General features: G+C 39.3%; 1 protein-coding gene across 2 annotated transcripts in view; it reads left to right on the plus strand.

Moving 5' to 3' along the window:
- The window catches only part of WNK3 (WNK lysine deficient protein kinase 3), a 151,288-nt gene that overhangs the window by 127,214 nt on the left and 3,996 nt on the right, over positions 1-20,078 (plus strand). For both annotated transcript variants that reach the window (XM_058658932.1, XM_004598302.2), the window contains exon 22: positions 19,531-19,733. In XM_058658932.1, the coding sequence (XP_058514915.1) occupies positions 19,531-19,733 (203 nt within the window). The remainder of the gene's footprint in view (positions 1-19,530; positions 19,734-20,078) is intronic.

Raw genomic sequence — 20,078 nt, forward strand, 5'->3', positions numbered from 1 at the left:
CAATACTCCATTGAGTATGTACTACATTTTCTTTATCCATTCATCAGTCAATAGACATCCAGATTTATTCTGTATCTTTGCTATTTTAACCTGAGCTGTGGCAAGCATGGGAGTACAGGTATCATTTCCTACGCTGACTTTATTGCTTTTGGCTATGTTTCCAGAAGTAGCACAGCTCGTACCCTCTGGCTACGATGGTTACACTAATTTGCATTCCCACTGTGTTAGGATTCCCTTTTCTCCACAGCCTCGGTAGCATTTGTTATTTTGTGAGTTTCTGTTCATAGCCACTCAGACTGGGGTGCGATAATACTTTATTGTAGATTTTACTTGCATTTTCTTTTTTTTTTTTTTTTTTTGCAGAAATACTTTTTTAAAGGTATGTTTATTTTTTATTATTTTCCATGACACAGTGTTTTAGGTATAGGGATCTTCCCCTTTCCCTGTGCTGTGTTCCTCCTCCACTCACCCCGCCATTTCCCTCCATAATATTACAATAGTATAGCCCTTCAATAAAAGTTGCAAATCTAACATTCTTCTGTTCTGCTTCAGAATAAAAGGTCTCCCTATGAAACTGAAAAATACACCCTGACAATATATTAGACTTTCCGACTTTTTCTATACCTACAGCACCATGATGCGTCTGAATTTATTTGCATTTTCCTCATGCCTAGTGATCCTAATGTCTTTTTTTTTTTCAGATACGTGTTGGCCATTTGTAATTATTTGGAAACCGTCTTTATATCATTTGCGCATTTCCTAACTGGATTGATCATTTTCTTGTTGAATTTCTTGAATTATTAATCCTTTATCACCTGAATAATTCGCAACTTTTTTCCATGGTACTATCTTTTTCTGGTTTGGTTTCAGGGAAAAGCTGACCTGATAAGGGAGTTGGAAGATGCTTCTTTCTTTAAAATTTCTTTTATGTTTAATTGCAATTTCAGTGGAATATGCTTCAAGTGCCATAGAATTCACTCATTTAATATGTGAAGCTTCCTGATTTGTATACCTATCTCAACAAACTGATTTGAAAGCATTTTCAGTAGTTCAGAAACATGTGTGTAGTAACAATCTCCATTGTAGCTCCTTAGCCAAATACACCACACTCCAGTTACAAGCCCATTCAAGTATAAATACGCTTTCTCTTTCTATAAATTTCACTCTGCTGAACTTTTTGTATCAGTGTCATCACACAATATATAATTTTAATGAGTGATTTCTTAGAATGCCTTGAAGGGTCAAACATGTTATAGCATCTATCAGTAATTCATTTTTATTGCTGAATTATGTTAAAATGTATTATATATGTGTGAACATTTTCATCATTCCCAAAAGAAACCCCACTCCCTTAACCGTTGGTCCTCGAGTTTCTCCTGTTTCCTAGCCCTTGTCAGTCACTAATGTATTTTCTTTCTGTCTTTGCCTCTCCTGCACTATTCATGTAAATTAATTTTTGCAACATGTAGTCTTGTTGCTGACTGCCTTCACTCAGCATATGTGTAGCGCTTTATTCTATTGTTCCTGTATGATGCTCTTTTCTGTCGCAGATCCCATAGTGTTGGATGAACATTTTATCTATTTACCAGTAGTTAGACATTTTCTTTTCTAACTGATGAATATTGCTGTGAACATTTTTGTTAAAATTTTATGTGAGCACATATTTTCATTTTTCTTAGGTAAATACATAGGATTAGATTTGTTGGATTCTTAGGTACCTCAGTGTTTAATCTTGTGAGGAATTGGCTACATTTTTTTTCTTTTCTGCAGCATCTATGCCATTTTACACTCTACGAAAGGTGCGCATGAGTACAATTTATCATTGAAAATACTCCATCTTAAGATGGGCAATAGGGGACAGGCATGTGTCACAGTGGGATCAGCTGCCACTTGTGACACTGGCATTTGAACCGCACCAAAACTGTAGCCCACACTGATTTGATAATTAGTATTTTTGTTTTCATTCATCTCAAAGTCATCCTCATTTTTCCTGATTTCTTCTTTGAACTATTCATCAGTTAGGACTCTATTATTTAATATCCACATATTTGTGAATTTCATGAATTTCCTTCCTTCCTTTTCTGATTTCTTCTTAAAAAGTTTTGCTTTATTGAAAGGCAGAGTTACAGAGAGAGAGGAAGAAATAGAGCAGTATCTTCTATCTGCTGGTTCACTGCCTGAGTGAGCACAATGCCTGGGGCTCTTCCATGTCAGTGCCAGGTGCTGGGAACTCCATCCAGGGTTCCCATGTTGGTGGCAGTGAACCAAGCACTTCGGCCATCTTCCGTTGTTTCCTCAGGCATATTAACAGGGAACTGGCTCAAAAGTGGAGCAGGTGCAATCTGAACCAGCTGCTACATGGTTATTCATATTGAAGGCTGCTGTTTAACCCACTACATCAGGCTCTACTGATGACTAATTTCATTCCATGTGTCAGTCACAGGTTTTTCATGGCTTCAGTCCTTTAGCTATTATTGTGACTTTGTTACCCCCTATTGTCATTTCTGTAAAAAAAGTTCTGAGTATATTTGAGAAAAGCCTATACCCTATTATTAGAAGCAATATTTCGTATGTTCTGTTACATCTGCTTGGTTTATAGAACTATTAAAATCTTCTATCCTGGTTGTTCTGTCAGTTGTTGAAAATGAGTTAGAATCTGCAACAATTGTTTCCATTTGTCCTTTCAATTCTATTTTTGCTTCATGTGTTTTGAAACTCAATTGTTGCATGTATGTTTATAGCTGTTATGTCTTCTTAATGGTAATAGGTGTTTCTGATATTTTTGGTTCTTATAAACTGCATCTTCTGTTCTTTCACTTTTAATATTTATTTTTGGGTATTTGAATCCAAACTGTTTTCATTATGGACACCATATAGATGAATTCTATATGATTTCCCCATAAGGATTTTTATAGATTTTTCTTATAGAAACTTCTTGTTGCTTGCCTTTGTTCCTTTCTTCCTTGATTCCTGCCCTTTTCTTAACAGATATTTTCTAGTGTAACTTTTAATTCATCACTGCATAATTCCTTTTATTGTATTTTGCTTATGAAACCATGGGAATTGCACCTGACTTTTTAATTTAAAGCAGCACAGTTCAGTAATATGAACTTAATTTTGATGAGGTACTAAATTTAATATGAGTGTGCATGCAAGTGCATGCCTGTGTTACCTACTATTTTGTTTGTACTATTGCTGTTACATTTTTATGTGTCATAAGCCCAGCAGAACAGAAGAGAATTTTAAACAGGAAGCACATTTATACTGAATATTATGTGTACCTCTATTGTTCCCTTTTAATGGTGTGCTGTGTTTCTTCATGTGAACTTGAATTGTTCTCTAGCATCCTTTCATTTCTTCCTGAAGAACTGTTTAGTGGGATGAATGTTCAGTGCTGTTTGGAATGCCTGCATCTCATATTGGAGTGCTTGGACCTGCTCCTTTTTCCAGCTCCCTGCTGCTGTGCACGGTGGGAGGTAGCAGGTGATGGCCAAGGTAGTTAAGTTCCTGCTACCCATGCGGAGAACCTGGGTGAATTTACAGACTCCCAGTCACTGCTTGGCCCTGCCGTAGCTACTTTGGGCATTTGCCGAGTGAAGCAACAGAATGGAAATCTCTCCATATCTCTATGTGCGTCTATTGGCGTTTCCAGTAAATAAAAGTGATTAAAAAGGAATTTTATAAATGCTTTAGACTTCCTTCAATATTTCTTGTGAGACAGGTTACCTAGCAATGAATTTCAAGTTTTATTTTTTAGAAATGTTTTCCATTTTTCCTTTATTTTTATTTTTTGATTAATGGAGCTTTTTGAAACCCAAGGACACAGAGTGCTGTTAAATTTACCAAAGGCCTAGTATAATTCAATTTGTAATAACTCTCCTCCTTTCCAGAAAACAAGATATGGAGAAAAAAGACAACATTCCTGTGTTTAGTAACTAGGGAATATGAAGGAAATATTGACTTTTTCCAATGTGAGTAGACTGCGTTTTCTGTGCACCAGAACATCTGTTGTTGTTGTTTAAGATTTATTTATTTTGAAAGAGTTACAGTGGAGGATGGGGGAGCTGTCACTCCCCAGATTATCTCAACAGCTAGGACTGTACCAGGCTGAAGCCAGTAGCTTCATTGGGGTCTCTCCTACATGGGTAGAAGGACCAAAACATTTCAGTCATGTTGCACTGCTTTCCAGGCCATTAGCAGGGAGTTAGATCAGAAGTCAAACAGGTGGGACACTAGCCGGTACCCATATAGGAACCCAGTGACATAGTAACTTTACCCTCTGTGCCACTGTGCTGGCACCAGCATTTGTTATTCTGGATAGATCTGTTAGGCTAAGTCACAATCCATTCATTGCTTTAAAAATATATTTATTTGGGCCCCATGCGGTAGCCTAGTGCTTGCCTTGCACGTCCCAGAAGATGCTCCTGGGGCTTCGGATGGGCTCAGCTATGGCCATCGCAGCCCCTTGGGGAATGAATCATTGGGCACAAGATCTTCCTCTCTGTGTCTCCTCCTCATTGTATATATGACTTTCCAATAAAAATAAATCTTTGTATGTTTTTACTTAGAAGGCAGAGTTACAAGATAGAAGAAAAGAGAGATACTCTGTGCTGGTTCATTGCCCAAATGACCACAGTGGCCAAAGCTGAGCTGATCTGAAGCTGGGAGCCAGACACATTTTTTATTGTTATTATTATTATTATTATTAGGCAGATTTACAGAGAGAAGAGACAAAAAGATCTTCCATCCTTTGGTTCACTCCCCAAGTTGCTGCAATGACTAGCTGAGCTGATCAGGAGCCAGGAGCTTCTGGTTCTCCCATGGCATGCAGGGACCCAAGGCTTTGGGCCATCCTCTACTGATTTTGCAGGCCACTAACAGGGAGCTGGATGGGAAGTGGAAGAGCCAGAACATGAGCCAGTGCCTGTATGGCATCCTGATACTTTCAAAGCGAGGATTTAGGCACTAGACTATTGCACACACACACCCCAGTATATGTTATATACATATATATTTTGGGAGGGGGAGAGAGTCAAAACTCCCATTCATCTGCTTGTTCACTCCCTAAATGTCCTCAGTGGTCAGGCCAAAGGCAGGAGGCAGAACTTATTTCAGGTATCCTATGAAGTCAGAGACTTAATGGCTTGAATCGTTGTTGCCTTCCCAAGGTCTTTAGTAGCAAGATGGAATCATAATCCAGGGGTGGATACTGAACCCAGCCACTTGGATGTGGGACACAGCTGTCCTAACGAATGTTTTAATCACCAGGCCGAACTTCAACACGACAGTTAATGCTTTGCTTAAAATGTGTGTTAATAAAGTTTTATGTCATAAAATACCCAAGAATGTGAAACTTTTAAGTATTTTTTATAAAAAGAAACCTGATCGTTGGAGCTTGCACATTCCTGGATTCAGTTACACATTATAAAAATAATGTACTCCCTTCTAATTGTGACAGAAATCAAAGTCATGGCATATTCAGCAAAGGTCATGGTCTAGAAATGCTCGGGTCAATGGAAATTCAGGGATTTCAGTTGTTTGTATTCCATTTGTCAGAAAGGACTGGCTATTAGAATGAATGCTGAAAGTACCAAGTTGCTTTTGTAAGTCTCTTAAGAATTAGTAGTCTGCCCTTTTTCCCAATTCTTTCTTTGAAAATTTTATTATTTATAAAGCAACGGAGAGACAAAGAGCTGCCATCCACTGGTTCAATCCCTCACATGCTCAGAAAGACCCCCAAGCTGCAGCTGAAGCCAGAAACCATGGACTCGATCCAGGTCTCCCAGGTGAGTGGTAGAAAGCTGACTTGAGCGATACGCACTGCCTCCCAATGTGTGCATCAGCAGGAGCCAGAAATGGGGACAAAGTTGGGAATCACACGCAGGCATACCAAAATTTTTGGCTTTGATATTTCAAGCTACGTCCATTTTGTGTTATGGTGAAATGTTTGAGGTGGGTAATAGAATAGAGGTTTATTTCGCTTCCAGTTTAGGAAGCTGAATGTCCATGACTATTAGGTGAGCCATGCAGTTGTCCTTTAGGGTGAGCCTAAAATGTGATGACATGGTGATGAATGCATATAGGAGCATTCACTCTCATGGCCAGACAGAAAGAGTTATTCAGGAATGACACCCAAGCTTTTATAACAACTCACCCTTGCTAGAATGACAGGACTTTCTCATGAAAATCAAACATGAAGAAAATCTTAAATCATTTTAAGATTTATAAGATACGAGGGAACTTCATAAAATTAAGAGCTAGATTCTCATAGAAAACCAAACAGGCCATAAAACAATACAATGACATTGTCAAAGTGTTCAAAGAGAAAAGACTGGTGCAGGGCGAGGTGGGGGGCAGGGATGAAGTCCCATTTACAACACTGTTATAAATGCCTTGAGGTTTAACCTGTGCTGCTTTCAGTGAATGTGCAGATGTTTTTATTGTAAGGAAATTCTGGTTTTCTATAGGAAAAAATTCAGAAAGTATATTGTGGGAAGTATGGAATACCATTAAATATTTTAAAACTTGCACTATCTTTTTGGAGCCAACTGTTCATTTGTACAAGTGAACTGATTATAGCTTGTCTAGCTATGGATCTCGAGTTTAGTTGTAATTCATTGACCTTGAATATATAGATTAGCATTTGTCATTTAGTTTTGGAAATCAGGTACCATTATTAATACTTTTTCTTCTTTTATATTTTATTCTCATTTGTAACTTTTATAGAATTTTCATTTTCTTCAGAGTAGTCTCATGAGTTGATTCCATTTGCTCACTCAAATCTCTATTAGGCCATTCTATGCAAATTTTTACTTCAGAGATTGCGTTTTTTCAACTCCAAATTTTGTTTATTTCTTTAATTTTTTTTTAAGTGTGTAGACTCATGCTTTGAAAGGTCAAAGCTCTACCTGCAATGCCAGCATCCTATATGGATGCTGGTTTGAGTCCAGGATACTCCATTTCTAATTCAGCTGCCTGCTAATGCGCCTGAGGACAAAGTAGAGAGTGGCCCAAGTACTTGGGTCACTGCACCCATATGGGAGGCCTGAAAGAAGTCCTAGGCTCCTAGACTTGGTCCACTCCAGCCCGGCCATTGCTAGCCATTTGGGGAGTGAACCAGCAAATGAAAATTCTCTCATTCTTCCTCTGCCTCTCAACACTCGCACACAATTCTTGGTTATTTATTTGGTAAGGTTCTAATTTTTGTTTTTGTCTGTTTGTTTTACATTTGGTTATATTTATGTTACCTAATTTGAAAGTGTTTTCTATTAAGCCATAGCAGGTATAGGCTCCCTAAGGAATATTTCGCATCCTTTCCTGTTTCTTTACTCAATGTTGTGATAAAAAACTGAATATTTTAGGGGCCAGCTTTACAATTTGATCTCTGGCTGTTTTTCTTTTGATCTGGTTCTCTGCTTTTTTCCCTGGGGAAGCAACAGAATACATTGCCAGTAGTTGAGCCACTGCTTTGTATCGAAGAGACGCATGGAATTCCTGGATCCTGGTTTGGGCATGGTACTGAATAGCCGTGTGGGGAGTAAACTAGTGGATAGGAGATATCTTTTTAAAGATTTATTTATTTTTATTTGAAAGGCAGATTCTACAGAGAAAGATGGGAGGCATGGAGAGAGAGGAGAGAGAATTTTCCATATACTGGTTCACTCCCCAAAAGAATGCAACAGCCACAGCTGAAGCGATCTGAAGCCAGGATGCAGGAACTTCTTCAGGTCTCCCATGTGGGTGCAGGGTCCCAAGGCTTTGGGCCGTCCTCCACTGCTTTCCCAGGCCACAAGCAGGGAGCTGGATGGGAAGCGGTGACAGTATGGAATATGGGCAGTAGCAGGTGGAGGATTACCTTGCTATCCCTCTTGTGCCAGCCACAGAAGATCTCTGTCTCTTTGCTGTGCAAACAAATAATAAATCTTTAAAAGTGTTTTTCTTTTTTAAAATTTTGTATCTTAAGTCATGTAGAGTATCGGATTATTCCATTCCCCCCATGGTTTGTTGTTGCTCTAATTAGTTATTTTTTATTGTTGCTGCTTGTTTATTTAGCAATTTCCTTGACAAATTCAACATTACCTACAGTTTCAGTTCTTTTGATCATCTGAAATAATTTTAGATTTTCTTTTTTAAAGATTTATTTTTATTTGAAAAATCGATTTAACACAGGAGAGATTTTCCATCCACTTACATCAGAGGATTAGCCTGTTGAGCCATTGTACAGGGCCATTTTTGAAAGTTTATTTTATTTATCTTTGGAAGGCAGAGAAAGAGGGAAGGGAAGAGTTTGAGCTTCCATCTGCTGGATCACTTTCCAAATGGCTGCAATGGTTGGAGCTGTCGTGACCTGAAGCTAGGGACCAGGAGCTTCTTCCAGGTCTCTATTGTGGGTACAGCAACACAGACCTCTACTGCTTTTTCAGGCCTCAAACAGGGAGCTGGATGGGAAGTGGAGCAGGTAGGACAGAAACTAGTGTCCACATGAGATGCCAGCGCTACAGAAGACAGCTTAGTGCACTGCACCAGCTGCTTTATTTTTACTTTTAAGCTGTTTCATAAGGTTCACACCTGGACTCTACTTCCCTTCCATCTCCCTGCTTGGGACCCTGCAGCCACAAGGGAGACCCAAAAGAAGCTACTGGCTCCTGGTTACAGATCAGCTCAGCTCTGGCTGTTGCAGCCATTTGAGGATTGAACCAATGAATCTTTGTGTCTCTCCTTCTGTAAATCTACCTTTCAAATAAAAATACAATTGTTTTAATGAAAGAATATTAGAAAAAGAAGAGTCGCTCAGGAAGAAACAGAGAAAGAAATCTCATGTATGCTCATTCATTCTGGCATCTGCATCTCAAGAATTGAACCTGGCTGAAGCCTGGAGCCAAGAGCTTTTTCCAGCTCTTCCTGTAGGTGGTAGAATCTCAAGCACTTGAGCCATCCTCTGCTGCTTTTCCCAGGGCATTGGCAGGGAGATGGATCAGAAGTATCTGGAATAAGAATCTGCACCCACATAGAATGCTCACCTTGCAGGCAGTGGCTTTGCTGGCTACATCACAATGCCAGCCCCAACATTTTTTTTCAATACTTATTGGAAAGTCAGATATATAGAGAGGAGGAGAGACAAAGAAGATCTGTCCATTGATTCACTCCCCAAGTAGCTGCAACAGCCGGAGCTGCACCAATCCAAAGCCAGGAGTTTCTTCTGGGTCTCCTATGTGGGTGCAGGGTCCCAAGGCTTTGGGCCGTCCTCGACTGCTTTCCCAGGCCACAGCAACTAGCTGGATGGGAAGTGGGGCTGCCGGGATATGAACAGGTGCATGCAAAGCAAGGACTTTAGCCGCTAAGCTACTGTGCCAGGCCCGGCCCTAACATTTTGCTACCTTCTGCCATTTTTGTTTCTTCCGAAACACTCCTGCCTGATTTGCATATTTTCTATTCCTGCCCTGGAAGCAGCTGTTGACATAAGTTGCCTTAATTTCTTTTGTTACAGAATAACCTTAAAAACCAAAATATGGGTGGGTGCTTCAGGATTTCAAGGATAGACAGAAAAAATTTCCATTAAGAGGTTTATTACCAATATGACAAGGGCTGGGCCAGGCTAAAACAAGGATCTAAGGAGCCAGGAATTCATTCTAGGTCTGCCATGTGGGTGGCACAGATGTAGGTATTTGTAACATCACCTGCTTCCTCCCAGGATGTGTTAACAGGAAGCTGGAGTCAGAAGTGGAGCTGGGACTCAAATCCATACACCCTGGTAGGAGATGCAGACATGGCAAGCACTGTCTTAATCATTAAGCCAAATATCTACTTGTTTTTCTGTTTTTAAATTTTTAGCAATTTGTTTAATTATCTGAAAGAAAGTGGCAGGTGGGAAAAGAAATTATCTTCCACCTGCTGGTTCACTCTAAATGCCTGTAGCAACTAAGCTTCGTTCTGGCCAAAGCAAGGAGCTAGGAACCAGCATTTCCACCCAGATCTCCCACTTGGGGTGGCAGGAACCCAGGTACCTGAACCTTCATCATCCAGGGAGCATTAGCAGAAACCGAGTCAAAAGGTGCAAAGCCAGTAAGTTCATTTTGGTGTGTGTGTTTCTTTTCTGTCTTCATTTCACTTACTTCAACACATTTTAGTATTTAATTTTAATTTACTAGATTTTGTCTATCTTTTAAAATAAATTTTATGGTTGATGCAGTGACTTTTCAACCTGCTAAACATTCATTTTTTGTTTTTTTCAAGTACAGTGCATTAACCTATCTAGGTCCTTCTACCTACTCTTTATAATTGTATTATGTATTACAGTTACTTATGTGCAAAAGCTGACCGTGCAGAATTGCAAATTTTCTTTTCCTGGAGTTCCATAGCAAAGCAAAGGAATACACTGCTTTCCCATCTTCCCTAGTATTTTTTTAATCTGAATTTTTTCACTAATAATCCTAAAGAATATTTTTGCCACACATAGAGTTCTGAATTGACTGTTATGTCTTTCATCATTTTTAAAATTCCGTGCTACTGTCTGGCTTCCTTGGTTTGCGATTAAAATCTGCAATAATTTGAATTATTTTTTCTTTACAAAATACGTTGTTTTTTGCTGGTTCTTTTCAGAAGTTCTTCTTGAACTTTCAGTAACTGTTTTCTTTACATTTTAATAATTACTTGAAACTGGACACAGCTTTGCTGTTGTGGATTTATTGTGCTCCTTAAGTATGTAGTTTTATGCCCTTTGCCTAATTTGAAAAGTTTTCACCTAATGTTTCTTCACATTTTTCTTATACTGCTTTTTAATCTCCTTTTAAAATTCTAATGATGCAAATTGTAGACCTTCTGTTATTATCCTACAGGTCCCTTAGTGCTTTGTTTTTCAGCCTTCCTCTGTCCTTCAGATTTAAATTCTTTTTATTTATTTGTGTATATATATGTGTGTGTGTGTGTGTGTGTGTGTGTATATATATATATATATATGAAAGACAGATATGAAGGAGAGACAAAGAGAAAGAACTTTCTGCTGGCTTACTCCCCAGGTGGCCACAGCTGAGCCAATTTGAAGCCAGACACTTCCTCCAGGTCTCCCACGCAGGTGCGGGGTCCCAAGGCTTTGGCAGTCCTCAACTGCTTTCTCAAGGCTTTGGGTCGTGTACTTTCCCATGCCACAAGCAGGGAGCTGGATTTGTAGTGGAGCAGCCGGGATATGATCCGGCACCCATATGGATCCCAGGTGAATGCAAGGCGAGGACTTAAGCCACACTGGGCCCCAAATTGAAATTCTAGTTTCTGCTATTAAACTTAACAAGGGAGTTAATGTTAGTTGTATATTTTACTCTGTTTCGTTTATTTTTTTTCTCAGTCTTTCTGATTTGTTGTCAATTTCAGTAGTTTCAGGATTACAACATTTTTACAGTAGCTGTTTCAACTTCTGTAATATAATTCCAACATCCATAACCTGTTGATGCTAGTATCTTACTTGTCTTTACCCGTAAGTTGATATGGTCCTAGTTCTTTATTGTATTAGATGATATCCTGTGTATTTTAAGCATTATGTTTGAGACTCTTGTGTGTTTTTTAAAAGCCTATGTATAATTGTGGTGTTTTCAGTTGTAGAAAGCGATTGACCCAATGTTTTTTTGTAAGTTTTGATCTGTTTTGCATGGGCTGTTGCTGAGTGTAGTAGCCTTTGCAGTTCTCTTTGGATCTGTCATGCCACTTGTGGGCCTCTCTGTTAGTCTCCGTCTCCGTCTCTGGCTTACTAAGAGCCTCATATTCTTGGATTTGCTTCGCCGTGGAGGACCCTGGAGTTCAGCAATCATGGTCCCCAATTCTTCCCTGCCTACAATCCCCCTATTACTTTCAGCTTTTTTTTTCTTTTTTAATTGCTCAACTAGAAAACTGGCTGTAGTTTCTCTGTACTGTTGTGTTCTACCATGCCTTTGCCTAGGGCCAAACTTTGGGAGAGTCTTAGAAAAAGCAGAAAATCAACAATGATGGTCATCCTCATGCGACCATGGATTCACTAGTTGGAGAAAAGGGGTCCCATCCCCGTGAGTTTATCTTCTGTGAGCTTCCTTTGTGGCTTTTGACTTGGCATCATGGGATTTCTTGTGGGCTAGGATGAGGAGTATGGAGAAAAGTAGGGGGAAATGACAGAATTTCTGTTCTTTGTACAAATGGTGCAAGTTCCTGCTTCCATTTTTCAAGCTAGAAGTGGCGCATTTCCTCTATTGATTTTTTGTTGTTGTTGAATGCCCTGATACTTTTAGTTGTAAGGTAACAGGACAACCCGGTAAGCGTTGTGCTATTTTAATTGTCCTTTTGTGATCTTACTGCTGAGTCAGCGTTGAACTGTTTCCTTTTGGAATTCTCAAATAGCAGTTGCTTGCATTCTGACTACCTTTTACAGTGATCTAAATATATGAAGTCTTGTCTGCCTTACAGTGTGCAGCCATTCATGTCTCTGCTGATACTCTTCATTTTCAATTCTAAACCTGGATTCATGGAACGGCTCCCTGTGACTCCATTGCCTGGTATTTAGCCAGAGTTCCATTATAGGCTGTATTTGGGTGGGGGGAACCAACTTCAGCTTGAAAGGCTTCCGCTCTGCTGATGGCTCTGTGTGTGCACATGGAATCCATTCAGGCTTGATGCCTCTTTGGTTGGGACACAGCTTTTACTCTCTAACATTAGCTTTCACACCTCCACTTCGCTTGTTCAGGCTCTGTCTGTCATCGATGTGTGTGTGGTGTTAGCTCCCCAGTCTATGCTGTGCAGGAGACATTTCCTCCCAACCTGAGCCTATGTAGAACATTATCCAGTCCCCTGAAGCTGTCGAGATCCCAGATTTCCCTGCTTCTGAATCTCCAAACCAAGCGAACAAGTGCCCGGGTGTTACAGTAGCATCAGGAGGAGTGGCAGCAGAACACAGTTGGGCAGGCATGAGGGCAATAGCTCAGATTTACACAAGCAACCATAGCTTGTGCACTTCTTATCTGAACCTTAACAGTTTTCATGAAGAATCTTTTTCTTCTGTAACATGAAAGATTCAAATATGCTAAACTGCCTGGGATTGCTTCCAATTTTATGATTGCTTTTGAAGGAACAGGTTTGTTAACCTCCTCACTTTATCATGCCAGAATTTTAAACTACTTACCTATTTGAATAACAGGAAGGGGAGAGAGAGAGAGAGAGAGAGAAGGGGGCAAGGACAGGGACAGAGAGAGAGATCTTCCATCTGCTGGCCCACATGCCAAATGGCCACATAAGAGCCAGGTCAAAGCCAGGAGCCAGAAAGTCCATGCAGGTCTCTCACATGGATGTCAGGGACCTAAATACTTGAACCATCTTTTGCTGCTTTCCCAAGTACATTGCAGAAAGCTGGATCAGAAGCAGAGCAACTGGGACTTGAAACGGCACTCTGATAAGGAATGCTGCCATTGCAAGTAGTAACCTAATTGTGCCATGACCCTGGCCTCCAGTTTTTTTTTAGCAGACAGGAGGGGAATATCTGAGTATTGTACTTCTGTTCATTTAACTTACTAAAGTGTTTAAATCTGTTCCAAACCAGACTCAACATAAAAATGCTGAGGCTTCTTAAGTGGAAACTATGGTTTTGTTTTGTTTTTCTCTCTTCAGAATTCATCAAGGCCAGTTTACAAAAATCAGGCCATTCTTCCAGTAATTTCCATTCATTAATTCTAATAGCTGTTTTTGCGTGCTTCTGATAGACTGTACTTTTTTCTCATTTGTCATGATTGGTTGAAACTTTGTTTTTTGGATTAAGCTCATCATTTCTTAAAATGTCAGTAAGGAATAGGTGTTGCATGGTCAAATGGGAATTATTGGATTCGGACGTATAAAAATGAATTTCTTATAAAGTAAGAATTTCCAGAAAGGAAATGATGTACAACATTTCCCAGATGGTTTTATCAGAGCCCATTTTGCACAGAATACATTTTAAGAAGCCTTAGTAAATATACAGATTCCTATCCATCCTTCTCTACCCACATCTATACCTTTCTTATGGGAAACTTGAGTTGCTGCGTAGTTTTGCAACATAATATTCACAATATGTTGTGCGGTTACCTTATAGTATAAACCCTGTGCCATATTGTGCAGAATGCTTAACATAACAGGCCTGAGGCTGCTATCTTTAGAAAGTGCCTGCTTGCTAGCTTGGCCATTGGCTGGTGGTTTCCCCATGTTCCCTTACTGAAAAATAGTTCACTTGGCCTAATTTGTTGGTATGAATGGTTGGACTTATGTTGAACACCTGTTGTCCTTCTGAGAGTCTGGAATTTTGGTATGTGTCTCTGTAATCAGCCTCCAATGAAAACCTTGGGTATCAAGTCTCTTCCATGGCAGATATTGTACACCTGTTGTTGTAATTTTTGTTGCTAAGGAAAATAGCATGTTCAGTTTGGTCCTTCAGAATAGGGAGGGAGTATAAACGAAGGAAGTCTATATATGAACTCCTTTTAAGATATGTTTATTTGAAAGACACAGGCATACATACAGGGACTTCCTTATCCCTCTACTAGTTTGCTCCTCAGATGGACACCATGGCTGAGGTTGGGCCAAGCTGTCACTGGCTGGATCTCACATATGGGTGTCAGGAGTCCATGTACTTGGAGCATCTTCTGCTGTTTTCCCACACACATTAGCGGGAAGCTGCATTAGATATGTAATAGTTAGCACCTAAGCTAGTCTTATGACCCAAAGTACCACAATAACAATCCCATGAATTTCTTTACATTTTTATATTTTTCCTTACCCACCCTTTTGTGTGTCCTTTCATTGTAACAAGCCTTAGCCACGAATATATCTGTATGCTGAGTCCTGTGAGACTCTTTAGCAAATCAGTGATTGTGTGGGTAGCTTTGCGGACCCTGAAGCATAAATACATAGCATATGTAATTTTAATCCCCCCAAACAATTCTGTGAGGAGGTAGGTATTAGAGTTTATCTCTTATGTAAGACTAATATAGTGAGGTTGAGCTACTTCCCTTAGATTTCAGTAAGTGTGGAACTCCAAATCTGTCCGACTCCAAAGCCTTGGCTCCTAACTATTGCATTGCATTGTCTGCTGTTCCCGTAAATTGTGTCTGCTGCTGCACTGGGTCGAGATGACCCAATGGAAGCTCATCAGAGGTGATAGTGTCCTGAGAATGCTTCCTGTAGGAGATAAGATTTGAGTTGCTCTTGAAAGGTAAATGAGCAGGATTAAAATTGAATAGATGGAATAGAAACAGTATTGTAATGCCAATAGGTCAAATTGCATGTTATAAAAGCAGACAGATGGTATGACTCAAGATTTATTTTGGCAAAAGACAATATAATGGTTGGGTATAATGAAAAGTTTGCACTAGAGCATTTTTCTTTCGTGCTTGAAAAAAAAATAGCCTTGGTAGCCACCACAGCTTGTCTGTGGTAATGTTTGGTGTAAGATACTGTATTTGCTGTAACACATAATTACATATTTTATCTTAATAAGTGATATACATTTGTTTAAGGATAATAAAAATAAATAATGTATTTGTTCTGCACAAACAACCATGATTTCCAGGGACTTTGTCACCTGAAAAAGATGAAAACTCACTGTTGTGTTAACATTAAGAAATTACTGAGGTTTTTTTAAAGCACAGGAGTAAATTCTGAAAACAGCTTTTAATGACTATTAATCAAGTGACAGTGTGAAGATTGAGTATATTGGCTACAGCCAGGAGTGAGTCCACTTAGATCATTACAATCATAGTAGTTCGTGCATAAGATGATAGTGAGATTAAAGAATTATGGATAGGAACATAGGTCAAAGATGTTGCATTTGGTAATTTGTCATAATGTGGTAGTAGACTTGATGTGCATGCACGGGGGAGAGGTGCCCAGGGGTCCAAATGGTCTGAGAATGAGTCATTAGGAGAAAATGCAAGCTCTTTAACAGCGATACAACTTCTAGGTGAATGGTCAAACTAAGACATGACAGGTTGGTCTGTGAATTGGATTGACCGATTTATTGACATCCAGGCAGAAAAAGCACATTTTGGAGTTGGTTGTGAAATTGAAATTGAAGAGAGAAATCAAGGTTTGAGATGAAAGATGGAAACATTTGTGGCGGCATCATCACTGAAACCACTTGAATGGAGGTACATCTTAAGGGAGAGAGGGAAACGGAGCGCCAAGAACTGAACTCTGATTTTACTAATGTCATCAGCAAGAAATGAATAGTATTAAAGAACATGCTAATAAGAACTGTTACTGCTACCAATCGTAAATGACATTTGCAAAATGTTTATTTTTATTTTAATGGGCCTTCAGGGGGAGCTTTCGGGATTGTGAGCTTAAGTGGTCTTTTATAATATGAATAACTTACATGGAATCAATAAGTGTTCCTTTCAATTGTAAAGCCTAATGAGGCATGAAATAACATTCAAATAGCATTTTCCTTGTCATATGACACACTGTTCTTGGTAACTTTGGAGGAATTTGTGTCTGTACAAGTGAATGGATCTGTGGCCCTCTTAGTCATGGCATTACCCCATCCCATTTCATTTGAATGCTTGTTTTTGGTTTGTTGATGGTTTGGCTACCGGTTGAATGTTCCAGATAACTTGTTCCACCTGAGTTGTACAAAAAAAGAGTCTTGACGTCATATTTTCCCTTGGTGCGGAAAGATTTTTATTTTTTTAAGGCGGATATATTTGAGACAGTGTAATGAATAAAAATATTTGTGACAATAGATAAAACAGCTTAGCGAAAACTAACATTAACATACATAACATGGCATAAATACATTAAAAATTCTAGCTTTACTGTCAAAGGAAGATTGCAAACAGAATGTATAAAATGAAGGAGAAAGAGTGACAGCGGAGGAGAGACAGAGACCTTCCATCTGCTAGTCCATTCCCCAAATGAACAGAACAGCCAAGAAGGGGCCAAACTGAAGCCAGGAGCCTTGGATTCTATCAAAGTCTCCCATGTGGGAGTCAGGGACCCAAATACTTGAGTAGTTTTCTATTGCCTTCCCAAGCGCATTAGCAGGGAGAAGGAAAGGAAACAGGGCAGCCAGGACTGTATCCTGATATGGGGTGCCAGTATTGCAAGTGATGGCTTAACCAGCTGCACCATATTGCCAAACCTCCAGAAATTTTCTCAAATCTACTTCTTGGGCCGGTACTGTGGTGTATCAAGTTAAGCCTCCATCTTCCATGCCAGCATCCCATATAGGCACCAGTCCTGTCTGCCCCACTTCTGGTCTAGCTCTCAGCTGATGGCCTGGAAAGGCAGCAGCAGATGACTCAAGTGCCTGGACCTCCTGCTTTTGCCTGGCCCAGCGGCAGATTGACAGTGATCCCCTATCTGCCACTTCGTTCTCCATGTGGGCAGATAGAAGATCACTGTCATTCTTCTCTCTCAACTCTGCCTTTCAAATAAAAATAAATCTTCCCCCCAAAAAATCTAGGCAATAAATATTTTAGGAGCTGAAGGACTCAAGCACAGGGAGAAGTTGGATGGCAAAAGCGCTCCCATTGAGATGTCGAGGTTTCTGGCTGTTTTTTTCTTTCAGTCCTCCTAGCCGACATCTTTCCAGGGCAAGAATGCCATCTACCAATGCTTCAACTCTGAAGTCTGCCCGACTTTGTTGTGTTGTTTGTTCCCTTACTGTAGGTGACTAGGAGTTAATGTACAGAGAGATAACATGAACAGAAAACATTTTTTATTATACACTGACATGTATGTCTCAATATTTTAAGCCTTAAAAAAGGTAGTAATTCCAGAGGCTGGCACCATAGCATGGTACTAGCATCCCATATGGGTGCTCGTTTGTGTTCTCGCTTCTGATCCAGCTCCCTGCTTATGGCCTATGAAAGCAGTGGTGGAGGGCCTCAAGTCTGTGCAACGCTGTACACACTTGGAAAACCCAGATGAAACTCCTGATTCATGGCTTCAGTTTGGCCCAGCTCCAATTATAAAGCACTTTGGAGTGAGAACCAGCAGATGGAAGACATCTCTCTTTCTCTGTGTAACTCTGCCTTTCAAATAAGAATAAAATAAATCATTTAAAAGGAAAAGGAAAAAAAAAAACAGTGAGAACCCCAACAATATGACATGTCATTTTTGTATATCATAGTTGCTCCAAATTAGTAAACAGTATATTATAAAGCTTTTGTGTATATTCCAGTTCATTCATTAAGCTAGCAATCTTCACTAAAGCCTCCATTTCATATGATAATTTCCTTGATTCTGAATTTTCAGTAATACAGGGTTCTTAGAATCACTGACATTGTTGTGTCCTCCTGATTTAAGCACTTGCCTTGTGTATTTTACAGTTAACTACATGGGTTGACATGATAGCATGGAGAGCACTCTGACCTAACTGTAAGATGCTTAGAGTGTAGCTCTAGCATTTAGCTTGCTGTTTACCCTCTGGTTGCCTATTTCCCCATCTATAAAATAGAATAAAACTTGTTATGCCTATACCACAAGCCTTGTGCAAATTTCAGAAAGAGAAAACTGAAAAATGTCTGTGGAGCTATCTTGTGTCAAGAAATACTAAACTGTGAAATTTTTAAAAATGCTAATATGTAAATAAAGTACCTAAAATGTACAAGAAAGTTTCATGTGCTTGTCGAATCAAGTCTCTGCAAATGTTATTGTGCTTCAATTTCACATCTGTATTTTCTAATGTTAGTTTTAGACTACTCTGGCTTGTAAACCAGTCAGAGGAACTGAACCTGATGAATTTTTTGTATGAGACTTATTTAGTAAATATGGATAATAATACTGATTTATCATTTAAAGACAGTGTGATGTTGGGATTCAGAAACTACACACGTAGGGTCATCTGTAATTGATTCGTTTCATGTGTTCGAACACAGTGTGCTATAGAACTGATGAGGCTCATCAAGCCATCTGTGTCCTCATTGCTGCTATGCTAGATAAACATTCCTTTTTAATTATAGTCACAGGCAGAAATGTTAGTGATAAAATCAAATAAGGTTCTCGTTTTTCTGACGTATGTTGTCAGTCAGTATGGTATATTGGGCCCGATAGTTCCAGGCTTATCTCTGTGGTAACTAAGAACTCAGACATATGAAATTACCCTTTTCGGGTTTTGTTTCCCCTGTAAGAAACAAGGGGTATGGATTACACCTCTAGATTCTTTGCATTTTTGCATTCTGTAATTCCTTAACTATTGTGTCTGCATGAGAAGAGACTGGGATAAAGATTAGAGTTTATACTAATATTTTTGAAGATAGTGTGTATTATACTTGATTTATACCTAGGGTAACCATACAATTTACTATCCAAGCAAAAGGGAACTTTTGAGAGTTAAGTGGGTAATGTTAGCAATTACTCCAGGATAACTGACAGCTTTAAAGCAGAACAGTCCAGGTAAACTAGAAGCTCTGGTCACCCGAATCCGTACCTCATGTGTGGTTCTACCTTATAAAATACAACTGCGTTGTTGGCCAAAGCAGAGTTACCTATTTCTCAATGTTTTCTTTCTTTCTTTCTTTTTTTCATGGTTCTCCTGTTTTTTTCTTATAGATCCACCATGTGTGCAGAGTAATACAGTCACATCCCAGCAATCTCCAGCCAGTAAAAAAGGCATGTTCACAGATGACTTACACAAACTGGTGGATGACTGGACCAAAGAAACAGTAGGAAGTTCTCATGCTAAGCCAAGTTTAAACCAGCTTAAACTGAGTCAACAGAAGTTAGAGGCAGAAAACTGGAACAGAGTTTGTGAAGTAAGTTGTTTATACTCAATCTTTTTCATTTATGAGAACAGAAACCATAAAAATTGATTGCCTTGGCACTAGGGTTATAGTCACTATGAGAAAAAAAGTATGATTTATAACATACTTTTTGTCTTTGTCTAGATTCATTATCTCTTGCAAAATTTAGCTTCCAACAAAAAATCAGAAAGCTTTTTCTGAGAAGGGGCCAGTTACTAAATATTTTGGGTTTTTCAAGCCCCACTGTTTCAACTACTCAACTCTGCTATCATAGTACAAAAGCAGCCATAGATAAGATGTCAACAAATGGGCATGACTTCTTTCCCTTAAAGCTCGATATATGAAAAGCTGTAATTT

Source organism: Ochotona princeps, chromosome X (genome assembly GCF_030435755.1).
Source record: "Ochotona princeps isolate mOchPri1 chromosome X, mOchPri1.hap1, whole genome shotgun sequence".
In the NCBI taxonomy this organism is placed as follows: domain Eukaryota; kingdom Metazoa; phylum Chordata; class Mammalia; order Lagomorpha; family Ochotonidae; genus Ochotona; species Ochotona princeps.